The following is a 23,999-nucleotide window of genomic DNA, read 5'->3' as shown; positions in this document are numbered from 1 at the left end:
CATTCCCACTGAGGCGAGAATTGGGTTTCTTTCCCAGACCTTGTGGGGCCCCCATCAGGGCTGGCCCTCTGAGGTGGAGAGACTGCACTCACTTGCATTTTTGGGGAAGGCTGATGTGAGCCCCTCAAGGCTAAGAACCATTAGTAGCATGGCCTCTCCAACCTGCATCTTTAGTGTATATTCAACATGTATGAAAATTAGAACTTTTTTCTTCAAGATGGTTGTAAAAGATTTGCTGCAAGTTGCTTTGTGCAAGTAGGGACAGTTGTTTTCCTAAAAGTAAAATTTCTATAGAAAGAATGAATAAACAATTGTAAGCCATGTAATACAGTTTAGTATACCAGCTCTAACCACATGTATTTGGAAAGAGCATGTCTATTTTCAGGAGGTTTTCATATTATTTATCACATTCAAAGCTCTCAGCCTTTTGAAAAGATCAGCATTGCCTCATTGGATATTCGTAGTGACTTGCTCAAGATCACCCAGCTAGAGCAGAATCCACACTGCCTGACTTAACTATCGTTGCCATAGCTACAGTGCTCCTGTAAGCTCATCTCACCACCTGCACCAGGCAGTGAAATTGTTGTCGGCCACCCTGAATAGTTTCAGCTGCACCCTTTGACAGAGATGGGTCACCTCGGGTGACCAAAGAAGTGATGTGGTTCTCATCCCAGAACAGTGGATGCTGTCACAGGCAACTTCCTCAAGCTTCCAAGTGACCTGGGAGCAAGTGGTTGCTTCCAGGCAGCATATACAGGGCTGGTAAAGAAAATATGAAGTGACAGCGTTTAGTAGAAAGCAAAAACAAAACAACCATAAAACAGAACAGAAAATACTTAGGCTGTAAGTGGATTTGAATTTTGTGTATTTTCTTTTTTTTAAGGTTTCATTCAATACAAGTCATTCTCCTAGGATGGAATATGGTGTAAACTCAGCGTCATTATTAGCGTTTAAATGTGATTGAAGCCTGGACATCTTGGAAAAGAATTCTTAAGGTATACGCTGTCTTTTTCAGGTTTTGTCATTTTAAACAAGAGAGTAAAGGTTTCTAAAACATCTTTTAATACTCTGTTAGAAAGAAAGAGAAAAAGAGAGAAGAAATACACCTTAAAAGTTATTTCTCAAGTCAGTATTTTCTAAGTGTTCCAGTTATCTGTTGCTTTATAATAATTTCCTTAAAACCTCAGCGTCTTAACACAGTGACCGTTTCACCCCTCACAGTCTTACGGATCAGGAAATCTGGGTGGTTTGCTCTCCATCTAGTGTCCTCCAGGGTCACTTGATACTCGTTCAGCAGTTGAACTACTGTGACCGGGCAAGACAAGACACCTGGGGGTGGAGTGGCTGAAAGGCTGGGTCGAGCAAGGTAGTTGGACAGGTCTCCAAAAGCCCAAGACAGAAGCATGCATTTACCTTGAAAGCAAGGCTGTGGACTAGCATAGTTAATAACGCTGTGCCCTGTGGTCGGAACCAACCTGATCTCCGCAGCCACGGGCAACAAATGTATGACCATGGGTGACCTACCACAGCACACAGAGCTGGTTGACTGTCACAGTTTTGGTTGTGCTCTTGTACCACTTCTTCTGTTACTTATGTAATATTTTTCCATACTACATGTGTTATAAAGCCTTATCCTAAACAGAAAGAAAAATGGTGAAGTTGTAGATTTGATTTTCTAGCTGTATGTTTTCTAATAAACTTTAAGTTTTCTGCCCGAATCACCTGGAATCATCTCACGTACCACACTTTTGGGAAACAGTGGTCAAAATTATTTGCCTTAATGTAAAACATCATTTTTCATAGGTAGACTATTGTTCCATTACATTCATATTCATAAATTTACATTTGTGTAGGTGATAGTCCATCTTGTGTATGAGTAAAGGTTATGTGATCTTTTAGCTCAGTGATTTATTGGTCATTCACCAAAAAAACTAATAATAATAAGCTCATTAACATCAGCTATGATTTCATTTCATATTACCATTAGGTATGGATGATAAAGGAGGTCCAAGCAATGATGAAATGCCTAAGACCATCAAACCCACAAGTAAGGAGTTCAGGAAAACATGGGGTTTTCGAAGAACCACGATTGCTAAGCGAGAGAGCGCGGGAGATGCTGAAATCGATTCTCTGGAACAACCGCAGCAACAGCAACAAAGCCTCTCCTTGCGACGCAGTGGAAGGCAACCAAAGCGTACTGAGAGAGTGGAAGAGTTTCTTACAACGGTTAGACGCAGAGGAAGAAAGAATGTTTCTGTCTCTCTTGAAGATTCCAGTGAGCCAACATCTTGTCCAGTTACAGATGTTGAAACTGCCTCTGAAGGGAGTGTAGAAAGCACCTCTGAAATTAAGAGTGGTCCAAAGTCTTGTTCCACATGTGTTAAGGAACAACCAGTCTCTTCTGAAAAGACAAAAGGAGGTGATGATGATGATGATGATGATGCCTCCGACAGTGACAGCGATGGGTTGACTCTGAAAGAACTTCAGAATCGCCTTCGGAGAAAGCGAGAACAAGAGCCGACTGATAGGCCTCTGAAAGGTATACAGAATCGCCTGAGGAAAAAACGTCGTGAAGAGGATCTAACAGAAACTGTTGATATCAAGGCAGGCAATTCTGTGGAAAGCTCACTGCCTGGTAAGCAGGAACCCGAGACTGGTCAGGCAGCTGTGTCTCAGGCAGCAAAAGATAATAGAGAAAGCATATTGGAAGGGAAGGCATCTGAGGGAATTCAAGAAGAAGAATCTGGAGAATCAATCAAACATAGACGCGACTGTGAGGTCTACGACCCCAACGCCCTTTACTGCCTCTGTCGGCAACCTCATAACAACAGGTGAGTCCTTGAAAAGAGGGCGGCTGCCCCCAGCTTCCAGGAACCCCAAGTGATATAGACATTTTCCATTCATTTTATTTAAAGAGTTAAAAAGTGGGACTGTGTGAATACCTTTTTTAGTTGTAAAAAATAAAATGTCCGTGTCAAAAAAGAACGCATCGTTAAGGACTGCCTCAGACCATGCTGTCCACTGTGGACACATGCAGCTGCTTTCAGTCAAGGTGATGGGCAGAAAAGGAAATGATGTGCGATCCTCACGGCACCGGTCATACCCTCTGCCTGGTACTGTGGCTCACATACTGGACAGTAACATACACTGTAGAGTCTTAGTAGAGTGCCATGGCAGGATTTAACTGGGCCGCAGTGTGGACATTTGGGGCATCTTGGAGCTTTTGACTAGGATTGGGTGCCAGGTGCATTAGGGAACCACTGTTTGGTTTATTAGGTGGGATAAAGGTATCATTGCTGTTTTGTACAGGTGTTTACTGAAGTACCTAGGGTTGAAATGTCCTGCGCCTACAGTTTACTCTTAAAATGTTCCATTCAATATAAAAGATGAAGCAAATTTGGTTGAATATTAATAAAATGGGACTTCTTTATTTTGTTTATATTTGCATAAACAAAATGTTTATATTTTGCATTTTTTTCATATAAGAAAGTTAAAACCAATTTGACTTAGTGATATTACTGAAATTGAGTTTGTGCTCTTTAGCTCTCACCTTCCATTCCTAATACTATTATTATCTAATTTCAGGTTTATGATTTGCTGTGACCGATGTGAAGAATGGTTTCACGGCGATTGTGTGGGCATTTCTGAGGCTCGAGGGAGGCTTTTGGAAAGAAATGGGGAAGATTATATCTGCCCCAATTGTACCATTCTGCAAGTGCAGGATGAGGCTAATTCAGAAAACACAGATCAGCAGGAAGCTAAGTTTAGCCATGGAAATGCTGATGGCACAGATTTTACAAGTATAGGAACAGTTGAACAAAAATCTAGTGAAGACCAAGGAATAAAGGGTAGAATTGAGAAAGCCGCACATCCAAGTGGCAAGAAAAAACTCAAGATATTTCAACCTGTAAGTATTTTGCCTACAGAGGTAAATGTGAAGAGGTCATCCCTGTGGATTTCAGACTCTATTGATAAAACCTCAGAACTATAAGAGTTTGTTTTGTTTAGAATAAGTTAAGTCTCCACTGCCAAAGGTGCTGTGTCCTTGGGCTGGCTGGACTCTAGCCAAAAAGCTTCTGGCCTACAGCATGAGCCTCCACATTTCAGACCTATGCATAGCACCATCAGTCACTTTCTTTTTTAACAGTATCTGTTTCCTAAGCTATTATTTACTTACTTTTTGTTAAATGAACTCATTTTTAGAAAACTAACCTCTCCTTAAGTGTTCATATTAATGAAATCTTGAGCCTGATGCTAGTTATATTTCAGCGTATATAACAAAATTATTTATTAGGTTATTGAAGTAAACTTGCTTCTTCATACCGCCTAATACCATTTTCAGACAGCTAGTGTCTCACTTGGAGAAGCACTGTGGGGTGCTTATAGCATGGATACATGTGAGGTAACCAAGCCATTTCAGCCAGAGAGAATGGGAGTCTCAGCAGAGGCACCTGAGAGACTGGCCATTTGCCACTGACCTGACCCTCAGTGAGAGTCTTGACGTTCACTCGTGCTTGTCCTTATACCTCCTTTCTGTTTTCACAGCTTCCGCTTATTCATTTCTTCTTCACAGCTGGTTTTTATGTTCCTTCATAGCGTGATTTTTTTGTCATGCTTTCTATGTGTCTTTAGTGTCTGCTGTTGAGAACCATCTCCTACACTTATGATTCTCCCTTTCCCGTCCACATGAGAGGAGATGTGATCAGAGCCTGTATTCCCTCCAGGGGGCCTGCCTTTCTTCTTTGAGCTGGCCTGGTAGAGATGCCTGATCCCCACCTACCTGCCCATCCACCCATCCCTCAGCACACCTTGGGCATGTGGGCGTCTCTGAGATGGCTGTTTTAGAAGCATCTCGGCCTTAATACTCTTGCCCCATATCAGCACAGAGCCCATTAAGTACGGTGAGGACTGGGTTTGTTTAGATAAATTTATTATAGAAGCATTAAGTGGAAAATGTAATATTGACTACTAATAGGAAGACTAATAGAAGTTAACAGAAATGTTATCTTAATTTCTTGTCTGTATTGTGAGTGTATTTGAGGCTATATACACCTAAATTGTATTATAAGAAAAACTTAGATCCTGTGGAGGATAAACAATTACCTTAACTATTTGAGAAAAAATTTTGCATGAGTATATTTGGGAGAAATGTTTGTGTGTATTTAGTCTTGTCCATCAAAATAGAGATTATTGTAAGAAGGATCAATCAAGTTTAGCTCTTCTGATAATGTGATACATTCATTTACTGTTGCTGTGTAATAAATTACCACTGCCACACAACACACTCTCCTTAGCTCACAGATTCCGTGGATTGTGAGTCTGGCCCAGTCTTCTTTCTGCTTGGGCTGCAGTAACACTGCCCTCATGTGTCTGCCAGGGCTCAAGCTGTGGCCTTATCAGAGGTTCCACTGGGGAAAGATCTGATTCCACACTCCCTCAGGTTACTTGTATGTCCTTTGTCATTTTTGTAGTATGCTTATACTAAAAATTTATTCATGTCTACCAGAAATTGAGATTTAATTAGCGTCCTGCATTTTATCTGGTAGTCTTGCCCTCAGATCTTAGCCATGTGGCCCACACAACATGGTAGCTTACTTCTTCAAAGCCACAGAGGGAGTCTTCTCTCTTCAAGAAGCCCTGTCCCCCTCACACTTCTAAGGCCTCTTTGATGAACATGAACTCATCTGGAAGCTTAACCACAACTGCATAACCCTTGTACCTTTGCCTTATAAGGGAACCTAAACATGGGTGTGAAATCTTACCATATTCCCAGGCCTTGTTTACACTCAAGGGGAGGGGATAATACTGGATATATGCACAACGGGGTGGGCAGGAAACTGTGGTCACCTTAGAATTCTGCCCATCACAGGTGGCATAAAGGGCAGTTAAGAATGAACATTTTTCACAGGGGAAATAATCATGTCGTTGGAATAAACAGACAAAATATATCACATTAAAATACTGTTAGTGCCTCTTGGTTAAGAACAGTGATGTCAGTACATAGGTAGTGATTTTACAGAGTACTTTCACTGCTAGAAATGGCAAGTGCGTTGTTTGAAATCACATGTTTCATTCTGCAGGTTATAGAGGCTCCCGGGGCCTCAAAATGTATTGGCCCTGGGTGTTCTAGCGTGGCGCAGCCTGACTCGGTTTACTGTAGCAGTGACTGCATTCTTAAGCATGCTGCAGCTACCATGAAATTTCTAAGTTCAGGTAAAGAACAAAAACCAAAACCTAAAGAAAAGGCCAAGATGAAACCAGAAAAGCTCAGTCTTCCAAAATGTAGCATTCAGGTAAGTTAACCAACATTTAACCAGTTTAAGCAAAAAAGAATGTATGTAAAAAGCATTTATTTATAGTAGAATGTAGGTATCAGGTGTAAATGTAATGCAGATCGTATCATCTTTATTTTTGCCTTCACTCTTGTCCACCGACTTTCTTATCAGAAATACAAATAAGCAGCATATATTGTTTTAATGTTTTCTTTTCTCTCCCTCTAGCTGAGGGATTAATATAAATTCAGTAAAGCAAATACAGACAATGCTGCATGCAAAATAGAATATTTCGATAAATAATACATAGTCTTGTCAGGAAGAGTTGTTAATCATTGTGCTTCATGTGAAAAGTATACTTACAGGGTAGATGGGCAGGGAGGAAAAGTAGGGTCCTGAGCAAAAGTTATATGTGCTAAATTTCTAAAACTTAGTTCTCGATATTGTCTTGTTTTTTACCTGTGTGTCCTTGGGAAGGACTCCAGGGATTTTTTTAAACATCACAGACTTGTCCTACGCTTGAAGATCCTTCCTAGAGTCTTAGTTCAGGTTCACTTGACCGCCTTCCACCTCCATTACATTACATATGTGACAAGCAGAGTATAACTGGCATTGTTTGTGGGGGTGGAGGGATCTTTATTATTTTTTAATGCTCTTCTAGACTTTAGATGACTTAATTTTTGAGACTGCTAATTTTGAATCATAGTGCCATGGAAGCAGTTACTACTACATATACAGTAAGAGAATGAAGATGCCAAGAGAACCCTGGGTCCTTGCCACCATCCCTAAGTTTCTACATTTTCAATTGCTGATGCCAAAATACCATTTATGCCCCTGTCTTTTTTCCACAATCACTCTTACCCCCATTTCAGGCATTAAGATTGTCTTCACACTCGTGCTCTCTTATTTTATTGCCTGGCACAAGTGGCTGCCCTAGCAGCCTTGCACTTGGACAGGTTTACAACTGTCATATATTAAGCCCCTTCACATCACTCAGAGAGTGGAGACCCTAAGGCTTGCTGGGTGTGCTAATGAGGTCAGATGCTGCTTGGCAAAGCACAGTGTTGGGTCAGGATGGGGGCCTTAAATGACTCAAGAGCCAGATCATGTCATTGCCCTTAGTGTGAGGTGAAATGAAGTTAAAGTATAATTTCTGACCACCTTAATGATTTTACTGATTATCCAGGCGGGCATTAAAATTTCTTCTATGCACAAGAAACCAGCTCCAGACAAAAAAGAAAACATTGTGAAGAAGACTTTGGTGGCACCTTCTAGGAATGAAGCACTTAAAGAAACAACTTCTGAAAGCAGCACACCATCTTGGGCAAGCGATCACAATTACAATGCAGTAAAGCCAGAAAAGACTGCTGCTCTTTCGCCATCACTGTTGTATAAATGTATGTATGACCTAGGGGCTAGCCTCATGGACCCTTTCCATTCTGTCTGGATAGCCATCCACTTTGGTCTGTCCAGGATTTGGAATTTTAACTGTGTTTTTATTCTGGTCGTAAACTCTTGATGCACTCATGGTGAAAAAGATACCCATATCTGAGATGCCTCCTGAGGCCCTATAAATACATCCTTAGTCTGTTGTGACTTCTCGTCAGTGTTTTCAAAAAGTTGTACAAATCTCATTGCTGAATGCTTTACCTTGATGTTTGGTTTCTTTATTTTTCATTACCAGGCTCTGGTAAGTATTTATATTATCTTCAAAACAAAATCGGATTTAATAGATACACTGCTAAGCACTCATCATTGTCCAAACATGATAGTTTTATTACAGCCCTGTTAGCTTTAGCAGTTTTCCCACATTATCTGCTTTTTAGCCCATATAATCATCAGTTCTTTTGTATGTTGTGAAAATCACTTTCTGTCAGTTTTGAATGTGATACTCAGTTTATGCGTGATTTTCAGGAGTTAAATTTGTTTTCGAATGGACAGATGGGCATTTTTTCATGTCCAATTCATGTACTACATACGTACTGCATAAACACCCATTCAACTTTTGAAGGCCCATTTACTCCTGCTTAATAAGTACCAAGATGAGTGAGTATGATGTGTGTTCTACACTATTAATGTCCTTCCCAGAGGTGAGGCTTGATATTTTAGGTGTAACTGGCTACCTTACCCTCCCTCTTAAGTGCTTAGACTACCCCCAATTTCAAGTTATTGGGAGAAACTAAGATATTTCTGATGTTTTAAATCCCAGGTTAGATGTCACTTGAATCATTTGTTTGTTCCAGCTTCTCAGCCTAAATCTCCAAAGTTAAATTTTTAGAAATTTAACTTAGATCTCTAAGGCACATCTTATTCTATTGTTAAGATTATTTTCATTTCATTTTCTGTGCAGTCTACAGTGCGTTTGGTGCCATATTTTTAAAGCACCAAAAAGGTTAGCCCTAAATTTCAGTGTCATGAAAGTGCACTGCAGCCTCTAGTCAGCCTTTTAACAACTCATTCATGGGAGGGCACGTTCTAGAACGAGTGTGATTGAAAATATTTGTCACTAAATACTCCTTGTGAAAATGTTAACAGCGCCAAGACTTAAGAAATGGAATCACAAGTAAATTGCACAGCAATACTGGAATATTTTCAGAGTTTCAGATTTTAGAAGTACATTGTAAATATTAGAATTAACCAATTCCATGTAACAGGTCTCTACACCTTAACTTCTTTGAGCCTAGAATTTCAAGTCTCAAATTTTCATCAAATTACAGTGCCTCTACAAAAATTAGCACCTTTGTAGAAGTAAGAGGGATACTTAAAAAAATAAACATCACCCATCTGTAAATGGCTGGGAAGCAGACACTTTAATACTGTGCTGAAAATGTTTTAAGGTGGCTATAGGCACATACAATAAAGGAAAGCTAAACTGGAAATATAACCTCAATACAGATAATTGGGTGATTAATTTCAATTCAGTTCATTTCAGTCTGTATCTGTCAGAATTGGAAAGCTGTCCTGAAACCCCCCACTAGGGAGTCTCAAGAGGCTACCTGCATTGGAGTAGGGAAATGGTGGTGGGGAGTATGAGACAGAATGGGCTCTAATCCTTGTAACCCTCAAATTCTTACTCCTCCCTACCTGCCCCAATGTTTGAGGGTAAGGGAGGGATGGAAGGGGTTGGGGGCAGTCAATGAGACGCTCGGGTTCTCCACTTATAGATGGTGTTTCTTAGACCTTTTCCACCTTTTCCCTTTTTCTTCACTTCCAACACCTCATCTTTCCACTGAAGCTGATTTGCCTCAGTTGACAGAAAGTTGGGAGAAATTAATGATTAACTTAACTTCCCAGCACATCTGTAGCTCAAAATTGATGGATATCCAAAATTTATAACATGCATAAGGGAAAAACTTTTTAGTTGCTTCTAGTGGTTTCTTTTTATCCCTGACATGTCATCTTCCCAAAAGATGATTGAAAGGAGAGTAGGATCATTGGTAAAATCTGAAATCAGCGTTGGTGCAGGCAGTTACCACATCTATCCCTCTTTCCCCAAACTGTCACTTCACTTTCACTTTTGCAGTAGCAGGGAATGTTCTCTGGGCCCCAGTGGGTCCAGGAGGCAGAGGTGCAATGCATGGAGCTCACCAGAACTCTGCGTCCCCACCAGGAGCCCTTTCCCTGCCTCCCTGGTCGGCTACGAGATGGGCTTTCCAGGGAGATGGGGGACAAGATGTGGCCTGAAGCTGACAATGGAACAGTTCTTATGAGGAGCTTTTCAAGTCAGTGTTCTCATGAGTTAATCTACCTTCGACTCCGTGCACACTTTGTGACAACATCCAGCAATTATCCGAAATGCTGCTGCTGGCTTCTGCCCTGTGGAAATGCTCTAGATTTCCTTTCCTTCCCAAGTCATTAGTGTGCTGACTTTGGGTTGTGGATACAGGTACAACTTTTCAGCAAATATATGTGGGGGAGAAATCTGTTGAGCGGGAAAGATCTTTCTATGCACAGAAGCTTATCCCTACTGTTCTCTTGAGGAGAATGTATGATCCATTAAAGTATCAATAGATTGTTAATGTTTTTAAGATGATGTAATTAAACATGATCTTAATTGTTCCTCTGATTAGTTTTTAAAAATTGATGTGAGATTTTCTTCTGTACAGTTATCTTTAGCTTAATGGAAACAATTTGCATTTTATTTCCCCCCAAGATTATGATGTTACTTCTGTGTTTTTAGATCCTGTTTCTTCCATTATTTTTTTCTCTTATTTCTACTGTTCACCTCTCATTATTGTCAAGGCATAAAGAGGGCTGAAAATTTGTTTGCAAAATGTCCCTGATTTGTTAGAATTTTGAAGCGGGATTTGGGGATTTATATTCATGGGTACACTTCCTTCCCTAGTATTTTAGACTCCGTAAGTGGCTCATTAGGCGACTTAAAGCACTGGGGATTTGAACAAATTTTGACTTGAGAAGTTTAATTTCTACAGTTTGCCACCTAGCTTTGGGAATTAAAATGGAAAACCATAACAGTCTCTCAACCCAAATCCAGAGGGTTATGCATCTTACCAAGATGTACCCTTAGTTCAATTGTGCATTCCACATGGTCCAGTAATGTGATAAAAATGGATCGAGTGAAATACAGGTCCCCAGAAAGATGACTGATGGCACCGAGAATATCTCCAGAAGCATAGTTCACTGAAGGCATAAGATAAACTTCCTATAATAAAATATGTAGGGATACTAGATTATTAAAGCTGGGGAGGGATTTGCTAAATTAATTGTATAAGCCATTTGTGTCTGTCTGTTCTGGAGTTGTCAGTAGTAATCAAAATGAGGTTGGAGATGAGCCACATGTTAGGTTTGATACATTTGAACCAGTCTTCTTCACCTCCGCCCCCACTAGAGGAAAATCAAAAGTTGTGCACTTAGACAGACCTTCATTAACTATACTGGTAAAGGATTTAGATTGACAACTGATTTTTCGATTTGTCCCTACAGCTGAAATTTTCTTGGGTGTCAGTAAGGGCATCTTTATGTATTTTGAAATGTTTTACTTTTTATGAGCTCAAATGGCCCACTGTCCAGAAAATCAGAGAAGGTCTTCACACCTGTATAGAATTCCACATGTGAGGTGAGGTCACTGCCTCACTGGCCAAGGTTCTGGCTCAGGCCTGTCCCTGAACTGTCCTCTTGGTCCTGGTGCTTTGGCCACCTGGCAAGGTGTTAGTGGCCAGTAGGAATTGGTCCTGCTCAGGTCACCTGCTCTTCAGTGAACTACATGTAACCTGGTGGAAATAAGGATCTACTCTAATATTCTTTCAAGATTAATGCTATAGGACATTTCCTTTGATGGTGTTATCGATGTCAATTAGAGTCCAAAGGTGGTCACAGAAGAAGCCTGCTATAATATCTCCGACACGGTAACAAGTTTCAAATATATTTGCATAAAATTGTGAAATACTTAATCCCTTTTTTTTCTGTAACACATCAACATGTACATTCTTAGCTTCTAAAAATTAGAGAAGCAAACATAGAAGACCAATAAGTGCTTTTTGCCACCTTCGTTTATTTAAATGAATTTAAATCATTTGAATAAAGGTTGGGGCAACTTTAATTTACCATGAACCTGGAGGAGTTCAGCAAGAAGCGAAAACAAGGTAATTGGCTGCATACTCCTTAACTGTGTCTGCCTGGTGCATTTCAGTTCGGGTCCTTTTGCAGAGTTGGACCATTGGGACTGGGAAGGTAAATAGACTCTTTTACCATGTCCCTATCATGTTCGTTTACAAAGTAAACAATTTTAGCACAAGCAAATACTGCTGGTTAAGTCAAACCTTGTTAATCAGAGTGCTTGTTACCTGCTTGGGAGATCCCAGGAAAGCAGCGGTTCCCTAAATGAAACTTGGTTCTGGCAGCCACACTGGGACACCTGCAGCTGGGCCAGATGACAGAAACTCCAGATGCAGGGGCATGAGCAGCAAAACTCCTGGCTTCCCATGCTGCCCGCATCCTTTCACCTCAGTGGTTCACATCAAGTAGGAATGGAACCAGCTCTTTATATATTATGGATGCCAGCCCAAGAAGAGTCAGCTTTTAGTTTAACTTTAAAATACTATATATGAAACAAACTGAGAAATGAAGGACAGCTCAATTGCAGATGTACAGTTGTACTCACTACATAACCCACTCTGAGGAGCATCAGTGCTTCCTTATATGGGAGTTATCCATGTTTTGTTTTATGGTATAAAAGCAATCATTGATTTGTACTTTTAAAAGAATAATTTATTTGAAAATATTTGACTATTGAAAGGAGCAAAAGCCTAAGTTTTTTTTTCTCTTGCTACTGGCTGGCACTGTGATTTTTCACATCAGGAAAAATGTTGACAGTGAAGAAGCAGGATTGAAATGGGAAGCCTTATTGTACACGTGTCATACTGAGAGCTGGAAATAGAGCTGATGTCACAGCAAACGGAATTTTCTTCCACAGTTCCTCCACAGTATCTCTTTGGAATTCTGGTTTGCAAGTTCATATTATAGGAAATACATAAAGCTGTGAAGTTGACTTGGTCTTATTTGATAACCAGAGTCAAAACATGATGGGAAATTGGTGTGGGTTAGAGATTACTGACAATAGGAAGTTAAGATGCCCATGTCCCCTAGATAAGTCACACTGCCCTAAAAGTGACCAACTTATTGTGAACATCTCTGCCGAAGAGCTCATACTCATTCTTATTGAGGATCTACAATTACTTGGCTTTTACAAGTTAGTATGTACACACATTGAAGAAAGTAAGTGTCCAGATTCATTAATTTTCACACTAGAGACTCATTTTTCATTTGATTTCTTTGGATTTTTACAGACAATTATTGCTAATTTTGAAAATTCTAATTTTTCCTTCTAATTGCTCACAGATTCATTAGACAGTGGGCCCACCTTAGGCATCTCTGCAACTGAAAGTTTCACATCTGGAGGTTATAAGATAATTTATCTCCTTTGTTGTTTTGGAGGGACCAAAAGGTATAAAACCAACTACAGTAACCCTAAATACTTGTCTACCAGTTCATTTGCCTGTGAGGAGAGCTCTGGTGGGAGCAATCATTAAGAGCCCAGTATCTGTGGGTGGGTCTGGTTATGGCTACTGCAAACCCCTTGTGTTCCTTGTTTTAACCACCTTGCTGTCACATTTATTTGGGAGCTAGCAGGCAGTTGCAAGGTTCTACCCAAGTTATATTCAGCAAAGTTGCTTTGCAGAGACATAGATTTTTGTCTCCTTTTCTCCCCTTAGGCCCGGCCCACCAGTGCCATCCGGTGATGCTTTAGCGCCCCAGCTGGCCTGCAAGTGGGACAGATTGCTTCATTTCATGCTTATTGGGAAATAAGCCAAATAGAGAGTGCCTGTAATCCCTGTGCAGGGCCTCCTGCTCACTTCTAGGCTTAGCACCAACAACCTGTTTTCCATGATAAGCAAGCGGCTAGACTCTGCAGAAACAATTTAATTGGGGGCAGTAGCCTTGCCCATTGTGGCAGCTTTTACTCCAGTACCTAGTAATTGGAGTTGGCTCCCCAGGGTCAGTTCCTGTGCCTGGAGTCGGGGCATCATTTTTCCTCCCCCTGCAGACCCCAATGATGCACCTGTGGAAGCTAAAGGAGGCTTGAGCAGAGAATGGCACAAACGGGGCACACTCCCAATGGGTTGCCTCCTTCATCCAGTACCATGGGTAGATTTGTTGGGTAATTTATGTATCATACCTCGTTGTCTTTGACAGTCATTTTAGTGCTTCATGCTACCAGTATAATACTGTCACGGGCCAGCTGGGAGCTAACCACACGCAGCAGCCTTTGTCATACCCTGAAGAGCATTCCAAACCCATGTTGGTAGTCTGGGGGAGGGGGGGGCGCGAGGGGTGATGGCCTCTATTCTCTGAAATAGCTTTTTTTCTGTTTGGTTGCTCAGTTATTCCTTACCCTTCTATGCATTTATACACAACATGACAAAGTTAAATATGAACATAGATGAACTTTCAAATTGAATGGCTCAAGGAGATGTTTTAGGTCATTGTCAGTGATAGTCCACATTCCACCATCAACACTGCCCACCTCACCCAGGCCCAGCATAGTGTGAAGGGGGCAGGAACGTAGCAATTGGAGGATAGGATTTTACTTTGAAAGAAGAACATTTAAAGTAACTTGCCATTGAAATCCACAATTTAAGAACATTTTACCAAACAATTATTTACCTAATTGCACTTTTATAAACTGAGTGTAGGTCAAGGATAATGACGACTCACTTTAAAAGGGCAGAAGCAGCTAATGTTACAAAATACCTTACTGTAACTGCTATTTTAGTAGGGTACATTCATTTACTATTCATTTTTTTGGTAATAAGTAATTTTAATCTCGTGTATTGGAATAGCCTAAATATCTCTTAACTTTGATTTTCCTGAATTAAAGGGGGAAGTAGGTTGATTAAATTGAAGAAACTCGTCAGCCATTAGGAATATTAATCTTGGGTGGACACTCCTTAATCTAAAGATTAGAAATTGGAGGCTTTTGAAGTTAATGCGAATTTACAACCTGAAACAAGTCATCTTGCAGGTGTTCTATATGTTACGATTGAGGTGTTTCATTGTAGTTCATGGAAACACATTAGGACAGCCTTTTTAAGATTTCTTTAAAACTCTTAAAATATTCTCAGCACAGTTTATATTTCAAAAAGTCAGTGACTGAACTGGCTTTAGGTCTCAGTTTTAATCGTGACAGGCTCATTCCTGTCATGATGACCAGCAGCTGCCTTCCCAGCTGGCAGTCAGGGTTACAGGCCTCTGCAAACCTGTGTTGACTCACAGTGTTGTCTGCTCAATGTCAGAGGGCCTTAGGCTTTGTCTTCCAGCGCTTGATCCTCATGCTTAAGACCTATTTTTTCCTTGCTCCCATTCCCACCCCCTTCCCCGAGAAAAGTGTTCTCAGTTGTTGAACCTCAAGTGTGACAGTACTTCGAGTTAGATGCTGTGATTTTTGCTAGTTGAGTTAACTGAAAAAACAATTTTGAATACTAAGGTGTGGTAACTCCTTAGGTATTTAAACTTGATCTGATGAAATAATACATGTAGAAATAGTTTTCTGGGTAGTAAAAATTGGTTTTTTCTTTGTTCCTAGTGTGCCTGTGTTTTATTTTGTTAGACCTTATCATTGCTTTTTAATGCAATTTATTTAAAAATCTAGCTCCCAAAAGAATGAAGTTTTTCATGATGACCACTGAGGCAGTTGTAGACTGAGCCTGCTGCTTTTGGGGGGGGGGGGGGGCTGGGGTCTTGAAAACCCTTGATTGCTTGCGGCTGAAAATCCTGCAAAGCATAGGGGTCCAATGAGCAAGCCACCTTTAGCCAGGGGCAACCTGGAAACATGAAATTGGAGGGCTTTGTGAGATGAAAATAGAGGGTTTCCCTTTTCAGTTAATTATTACCATTAAAACAATTCTATTAAAGGCAAAATATGAAAACTTTTAAAGTCAAAATCATGCCTGAAGTACTTCTTACATTTCTAAGTTTGTTATCTAAATAGTATTGTTGGCAAAGTTTGTAAAATTAAGGAACTTTATAGTATAAAGTAAAAAAACTTAAAGCCCTAGGCTTTTAGTGCCAGTTAGTGTGTAAGTCAGAATGAACTTAGCACATGCAGTGCCGTTGTTACAGGCTATTGGAGAATGCAGGGCCACCAATCTCAGAAAGTGGCTGCATTTGGGAAGAGCTGGTATGGCTTTAAGAGGTCTACTGAACAGTGAATACCTCTGGGCGGGCTCTGTTGGTGAGGCTTTAAATGTAGGAAAAGTAGTAACATCTTCCCTTGCTTTCATACCTCCTCCTGGGTTTATTGGAAACAGTTGAACAATGGTGGGAGGAGCAGTAATGTTGTTTATTCCCTGGGTAAAATTGAAGGGATCACTGAAACATCTGTTGGAAGATGTTCCCCCATTTAGATGCTGGGGAGTTTTTACAGTTTGCAGGAGGTGTTTTGAGAGGAGGGCATGCCCAGGCAAGGCCAATTCCCAGTTTGTCCCTCCTTGTGGGATTTGATAGCTTCCTGTGGTAGCTCTGGAGGCCCCCGGGATTGGCCTAGCACAAGATGACTGCATCCACCGCCAAGGCAGTTCTGGGGGCCTTGCCAGAAAGTCGCCTCTATCCCAGTCTTTTTGCAAGGCATGCCTAAAGGAGCACTATAATTGTTCTGCATCCAAGCCTCTGCATGCCTCAGTGACTCTGCTATGGTCAGTCACTGGCTAGGGTCATAGGGTTGCAGTGCATATCTGGGTGTGGTCTTCCGTGGTTCCTGAAGACCTCATTCTGATGGCCAAATAGAGGATTGTGCTTTAATTGGTTTTTCAGCATGTCTTTTGTGTTTTTTAACATGCTGGCATTATAAAGGTTCTTGTGCACCTTGAGGGGTTTTATGTGCTTTTTTTTAGCTTTTGTTGACTCCTCATTTGGATTGAAAGCACTAGTTTAATACATGTCCGACCCCATGAATCGAATTGAGGGTTATAATTGGGAACACTTCTGTAACAGGACCACTTTATAATTGCATCTAATTTTTAGGGTAAAGATAGGATGGATTTTCCCATGTGGTTAATTCAGCTTACTCATTTTTTCTAAATGGCATCTTTTTCAAGTGAATAATCTAGTTCACAGCTGTGACTCTGCATTTACGTGAAGAGCTAAGGCATTACAGGGTCCTTTGGAGGCCCTATGGGCTCCATCAGAGGATTTTTTTTTTTTTTTTTTGGTATGTCATATGGTGGGGGTCTCATGTCATACTTTTTCCGTGTGACTATCCTGTTATCGCAGCACCATTTGTTGAATTTGGAGTGGGAAGGGGGGACTGCACAGGCCAGGAATCAAATCGGGTCTCCTACATGGCAGGTGAGAATTCTACCACTGAACTACCCTTGCTTCCCCTATCAGGGATTTTGAGTTTGCATTTAAAGAGAATCTGCCCAATCATTTCTTGGAATGGTTTTGCGTTTAAAATGGCATTTGAATTCTAACGAAAGTGCTGTTCTAAGGCTAGCTTAATTTTGGATAATGTGAAATTCAGGTAAGGCAGCTAATCATTTAAATCTGCTAATCTAGCAGAGTTTTTTGGTTGAAGTAAAGCGTTGTTTTAATGTAAAAGTGTTTTTCGTTCTGGAAGAGTTAAAGGGTAATTACTATCATAAACATTACTGACAGCTCCTAACCACACTGCTTTCCTGAGTTTAACGACTATTATTTTTTAAAGTCCTTCCTTTTCTCTAAATTTAGTGCATACAGTAATAATGAATAAGTTTTTGCCCAGTTTGAGAGTGAACTGTATCAGTTTAACAATTCATTTTGTTTCCTTTGTAGCCATGAAGGAAGACAAAAGAGCGGAGGAGAAGATGGCAGCCACTGTCACAGCCTGCAAAAAAATGGTTCCTTCGGGCTCTATTGTCAACAAACAACCTTCCTTGCCCAGAAATCTAGTTCCAAAGAAGTCACCTTCTTTTGCTAATGTGTCAGCACCTAAACAGACCATTAAAAAGTCACCCTCAGGTTTCAGGGGTTCAATACCCAAGAGACCATGGCTCTCAGCCCCTCCGTCTGGCAGTACTTCAACTGCTAAACAGTCAGGACTGACACCTGTCACTGCAGCATCTGCTTCTAAGAAATTACCCAGCTCTTCTGCTTTGGGTGGAGCACTCAGAAAGCCGACGGCTGCTTCTATCCCTACAGCTGCTCCAGCCCCAGGACGGCTCATGGCCACCAATCCTGCCCTGTCACAGCCAAATTCACAAATTCGGCAAAATATCCGACGTTCTTTAAAAGAGATTTTGTGGAAAAGGTGGGCTGTTTTACTTTATTTCTTACCTCTTATTAAAGTCGAGGCTTTTCCATTTAAAGTGGTAGTTTCAAGATTGCCCTGGTGCTTAAGACATTTAATATATGCAGGTGGAGTGGTTTATGTAGTTGTTCTTATTCTGTGTAGAGTCAATGACAGTGACGACTTGATCATGACAGAAAATGAAGTGGGAAAGATTGCCCTCCACATTGAGAAGGAGATGTTTAACTTGTTTCAAGTTACAGATAATCGCTATAAGAGTAAATACCGCAGCATCATGTTCAACCTCAAGGACCCTAAAAATCAGGTGAGTGATTCCTGATACAGAAATAGACTTGCTAGAGAATTATCTAGTTTCTTTCAGCTCCCAATAATAACTAAGCATTGTGTTTGGAGACTAAATCCTTTCAGGGAAAACTAAAACATTTTTCCATCCTCTGCAACACTTGTCATATGCCCATGTGTTGTTGGTATTTGAGTTCTTTCGGTGATCTGACCAGTTTGCCTTGCAGTCCCATCTTTTGTTTCACCAGTTTTATTTGCTATAAAATTCCAGTCACTTCATTGGCTCCCTGTCGTCTCCAGAATATAGTTCAGATTCTTTATCCTCATCTGGGGTGCTGCTTACATTCTACAGCTTTTGCTGCCTTTATTTTCTTACCTTTCCCCAACTTGGGCCTCCTTGAGATCAATAAGAAGTAATAATAGTAAACACTTTCCGCAGTGCTCCCATTTGAATGGGTGCTGCTCACAGCAGTGGGTGTGTGGTAACTCACTCCTCACAGATGGGGTGGAGTAGGCAGAGCTATTCTCCATTTGATCGCAATGGACATTAGGGATGATAGACGGTTTGGCTGCTTGCTTTGTGTCACATAACCAGTGTGGCGGAGCTGCTCCAGCCCCTCCTCAATGCCTTTCTTGGCATGCCAGGGTGACAGTTTCTTCTTGGCAGTCATTTCTTATCAACATTTTAGGGTAAATATCAAATAGTCTCACTTTCTATCATTCTGTTATTAATGACCACTAGCACAAGTGATTTCTTTCTACCTCTATTCCCAACACTGGACATTTTTTACTTGTATTCCAAATGGTGTGCAGAATTTTGTGTTTCCTGAGAAGACCTCTTTTTTAGTAGCGTCAGTGCACTGTGGGCCTTGAAATCTGCTACATGGTCCTAGTACTTAACCTTTTCTGGGTTTGCCGCAGGTGTTAATACAGTTGGCAGAGACTGGCGTTTACTCTCAACAGGCTGTGATGAGAATGGGAATGTTGCCATGAAGGGCATGGCATAGACCTGGGAGCCATGAAGTCCAAGGGTCTGTGTCCTGGTGGTCATGGCCACACACCAGCTAAGCCCAGGGCAGGGGCTGCATTGTGCAGCTTAATTTTCTTCCCTAGTATCTCAGATCTCACAGGTGCTCAGATATTTGCAAGTGAGTGAATGAAAGTTGTTTGTTATAGGGACTCTTCCATCGTGTCCTACGTGAAGAAATCTCTTTAGCAAAACTTGTGAGAATGAAGCCAGAAGAACTTGTCTCTAAAGAGCTCTCCATGTGGAAAGAGAGACCAGCAAAATCTGTGAGTATGCGTAGAAAATGAGGCATCCTGAGGTGCTAGATACTTCACTCTTCCAGAAATAATAAGCCTGTGTGAATGATCTGCTGTCCTAGGAAACAAGGTTTAAATTGGCTTTTCTCTCTTTGATTTTAGGTGATGGAATCCAGAACTAAATTGCATAATGAAAGTAAGAAGACTGCCATTAAACAGGAAACCATTCCGGATATGGAAGATTCTCCACCAGTATCAGATTCAGATGTAAGCATTTGAGATTTTAAGTGTTCAGAAGTATAGACTAAAATTTAACCATTTCAAATATTTGGGGTGCCTAAATTATTGGGGAAGACACTGTTTATGATAGGTATATATAATTGTGTAATTTCTTAAGTACTTGTATCCAGTGGCTCTTTTTTTTTTTTTTTTTTTTACATGGGCAGGCATCAGGAATCGAACCTGGGTTTCCAGCATGGCAGGCGAGAAGTCTGCTTGCTGAGCCACCATGGCCCGCCCTATCCAGTGGTTCTTAGTTGCATGAGTTATTTAACTTATTTTTTTTTTAAACATGTGTATTGTTAATTTGGAAAAGAAATGACCCACCCTGTTTTATTTCCCCCTTTTAGGAACAACAAGAATCAGTTCGAACTATACCTGAAAAAAGTAGTAGTGCACCTCTTCTTGATGTCTTTAGCAGTATGTTGAAAGACACAACAAGCCAGCACCGTGCACATCTTTTTGATCTAAATTGTAAAATTTGTACAGGTAAGCATGATTTAGGAGGTGAAACTTTTGAAGATGAGACTAAACTTGATTTTGGTTAAAATCACTGAACCTTCAAATTGGTGGTGGACCCAAGTTTAAACAAAATAAATGGCTAGAGCAGTTTTTTCTGGAGTTTAAAAAGTTAGCCCCTATCTTTAAAGTATTTGTTTATTTTATTCTTGTAAGATAAGTATCTATTCACGGGCAAGATGTACTGTTCAGATACCTTAATAAATTTTTCCTCTTATTCTTCAGGTCAGATTCCATCAGAAGATGAACCAGCCCCCAAAAAACAAAAGTTGTCATCTTCTGCTAAGAAAGAAGACTCAAAATCCAAGTATGATGGCTCTCTCACTGAGCCTGTTCCTAATGCAGCTGAGGAAGTGATGTCAGAAACAGTACCTGAAATTGCTTCTGAATCAGAACTGGAAAGTGCATCTCATCTGAACCTGGGGAGAAATTACTTCCCTGTTCCCCCAGGAAACAGCAACCCTGAGCCCTCCCTCTTGGAAGAGCTCCCTCCCTACTCAACCTCCTGTGGGGGCGGCATACTCACCACGGTCACAGTGTCTGGCAGGGACCCCAGGACTGCACCCAGTGCCTCAGGCGCAGCCTCCACAGCAGCCCGCCCCACCAGCAGCTCTGTGGACAGCACCCATGTGGCAGAAACCCGACAGGACGTTCTGAAGCCTGCCCTGACTTCTATTACGGTGCCCAAGTCCATCCTGGCTAAACCATCATCTTCACCTGATCCAAGATACTTGTCACTTCCACCATCCCCAAATATCAGGTGCATACTTTGGATACAGTCTGAACAAGCCAAGCACGTTTTATAGCTTGTAGATTAACAAAAAGAAAAATAATTAGTGATTAATATTTCTGTGCTGAAATTTATCCAGAAATACAACTTTAATAATTTAAAAAAGAAAAAAGACGTTTGGTTGGGTTTTTTTTTGTTTTTTTGTTTTTGTTTTGTTTTGTTTTGGGGGTGCATGATCCAGGAATCGAACCTGGGTCTCCTACTTGAAAGGTGAGCATTCTGCCACTGAACCACTCATGCACCCTGAGAGGCTTAGTTTTATAAGACATAATTATCATTTTAGAGGTAAAAGTCTTGAAAACTGAGATTTGTGTTTCTGACCTGGTTTTATTTCCTTTTCACTTTATTTTTCTTTGGCCTGAATGTTCATATAATTGTGATTAAAGTAGTTAATTAGAGAAAATATACTATAAAAATGTGCAGAATTCACTTTGCTTTTAATATAGAAAGTCTTAATACTTTTAAAATTCTCATTTTACAGAGAGAAGTAGAGATTTATTTATTTTCTATGGTTTTGTTTTACAGCATCTCAGAGTCACGTTCCCCTCCAGAAGGAGATACGACCCTGTTTTTGTCTCGACTCAGCACCATTTGGAAAGGATTTATTAACATGCAGAGCGTAGCGAAATTTGTCACAAAGGCATATCCTGTCTCTGGGTGTTTTGATTATCTCAGTGAGGTTAGACCCAAGAACATGTCTTAATGTGTGCGTGCACGTGCACCAGGAGTGTTCCAACAACACATTAGAATCATATACCTAGCATGCTTCAGGGAGTGTCTGGAAAGTGCAGCACCTCTAAAAGCAAGGTGGAGGCTAATGCAATGAATAAGGAGGTCAAGTTGTTTGAGAAGTCAGTCTTGCACTTAACTGTGAGAAAGCCCAAATCCTTTTTCCTCCTCCCTCTATCTGGCGTGGGTGTTTGGGGGGTGGGGGAGAGGTGTACTTGGCCTCAGGCATGGTATGCGTATATAGCCACCATGGCAGGCAACCCTTATTTTTCATAATTAATGCAAACAGCACTAGGATTTAAAAATACCTTAACAAGAGGCTGTAAGTCATTTTGGGTTAGGATTTGAGTCATTACTATATGACTCTATTCCTTTAAAGGTAACATAAAAGTGTTGAGCAGTCCTTTCTAAAGAAAATCTCATTTGGCAGAAGGTTATTATTATACCACCCTTGGGTTTGGTGATTTGCGATCACAGACTAGTTAACCAGTCAGCATTTAATAGAATTATTATCACCATTTTCCTGGAAATGGTCTGGTTTTCTTGAAGCCCATGTAGTTGCGTACCTTGAAATATCTACAGTAGTTTCTGTACAGTTGTCGTTTGGGCAGGAATTTACTCACAGTACTTTCTGTTTAGGACTTGCCCGACACGATTCACATTGGTGGGAGGATCTCACCGAAGACAGTTTGGGATTACATTGGCAAACTCAAATCATCAGTTTCTAAGGTATTCGCTTATAATCTGTGGAACTGTAGAAGATAGTTTTTACTGAAACACCTTTTTTCACCTCATTTGGATGGGTTGGTTAGCACTTGAAACATTAGCCTACAGCTTTTTATGTATTTGGGGGTGAATACTTGAAAATTAAGCTTATTGGAGGAAAATAGTATCTATTTGTATAGGTGTATTTAAATTTAAATAAGGTGGAAGTTCCCTTATTTATTTTGTTTTAATAATGTTTATGCAGTTAAGTTTTTGTTGAGAACTTTATAAGCTGTGTTTCTTCATTGTTTTGTGTTGGAAGAAGCAAAGGGTGGAAACTTGCAGAAGATCTGGCTTGAATACTTCTCCGGGCACTTGTGTGGGCTTTAGTTTTCTGTGGAGCCCTGAGAGTATAGCTACAATCGCAGGTGTCTGCAAAGACAGTTTTCTTTGGAAAGCATTCACAGTTTTCATCACAGCAGTACCCTTTGACTACTCCATTTAGCACATTAGATAGCAGGACTTTGAAAATAGTCAGAATTGCTACTACTTCCCACTTTGGGCTTTGCTTTTGAGGTTTAAATACTAATTTCTGAACAGATGCTTTTCTAGTATAGCCGCAGGTCAATGTTTTTCCCCTTGTCCTTTGTTTGCATTGCAGGAGCTGTGTCTGATTCGTTTTCATCCCGCAACGGAAGAAGAAGAAGTCGCTTATATTTCCCTCTACTCCTATTTTAGCAGCCGTGGCCGCTTTGGTGTTGTAGCTAATAACAACAGGCATGTCAAGGACCTCTATCTGATCCCACTGAGTGCCAAGGACCCTATTCCTTCCAAACTCTTGCCCTTCGAGGGACCAGGTAAGTGCCAACTTCCTGGGTGGTAATTAGGCACACTCCGCACCCATGCAGTCCCTTAGCACAAACACAGAGAGGCCTTTGAATTTGTTGCCAGACAGATAATGGCACCTGGCACACACCATGCCTCTCGGGGAGTGGGAATCAGGACAGGTGGGAGCAAACTCAACTTCTAGGATACAAGAGTGTTGTTCAGGAAGCACCCCATATTTTTAGCATAAATTGTGTCAGAAAAGTTTTATGGGAAGGGGAGAACATCCACAATTTTCATCCAACCTGTCCTGGAACGTTCACATACACAGGCACCTGAGGATCGCCGGAGAGGAAAGGTAACACTTTATATTGGTGAACTTGAGCCATAGTCTTCCCAGGTGGGAACAATCCAGATGGGATTGTTTCTTTAGTATTAGTGACTACTTCTCTGCAGTCACTTCTTTCATAGGAACTAATTACTGGGAGATATAAAGTACTAGTGAAGTAGAAAAATATTTCTAGAATAATTA

General features: G+C 40.8%; 1 protein-coding gene across 8 annotated transcripts in view; it reads left to right on the top strand.

The window, feature by feature from the left end:
- The window catches only part of DIDO1 (death inducer-obliterator 1), a 58,539-nt gene that overhangs the window by 21,832 nt on the left and 12,708 nt on the right, over window positions 1-23,999 (top strand). For all 8 annotated transcript variants that reach the window (XM_077117353.1, XM_077117403.1, XM_077117374.1 and 5 more), the window contains exons 3-16: window positions 884-995; window positions 1,988-2,831; window positions 3,586-3,907; window positions 6,081-6,293; window positions 7,459-7,669; window positions 17,601-18,075; window positions 18,220-18,379; window positions 19,534-19,650; window positions 19,783-19,887; window positions 20,250-20,388; window positions 20,644-21,178; window positions 21,734-21,887; window positions 22,577-22,666; window positions 23,304-23,499. In XM_077117353.1, coding sequence (XP_076973468.1) covers window positions 1,990-2,831; window positions 3,586-3,907; window positions 6,081-6,293; window positions 7,459-7,669; window positions 17,601-18,075; window positions 18,220-18,379; window positions 19,534-19,650; window positions 19,783-19,887; window positions 20,250-20,388; window positions 20,644-21,178; window positions 21,734-21,887; window positions 22,577-22,666; window positions 23,304-23,499 — 3,559 coding nt within the window. In that variant the 5' untranslated portion in view covers window positions 884-995; window positions 1,988-1,989. The remainder of the gene's footprint in view (window positions 1-883; window positions 996-1,987; window positions 2,832-3,585; window positions 3,908-6,080; window positions 6,294-7,458; window positions 7,670-17,600; window positions 18,076-18,219; window positions 18,380-19,533; window positions 19,651-19,782; window positions 19,888-20,249; window positions 20,389-20,643; window positions 21,179-21,733; window positions 21,888-22,576; window positions 22,667-23,303; window positions 23,500-23,999) is intronic.

Source organism: Tamandua tetradactyla, chromosome 1, assembly GCF_023851605.1.
Source record: "Tamandua tetradactyla isolate mTamTet1 chromosome 1, mTamTet1.pri, whole genome shotgun sequence".
Classification (NCBI taxonomy): domain Eukaryota; kingdom Metazoa; phylum Chordata; class Mammalia; order Pilosa; family Myrmecophagidae; genus Tamandua; species Tamandua tetradactyla.
This window is presented reverse-complemented; position numbering and strand designations above follow the sequence as displayed.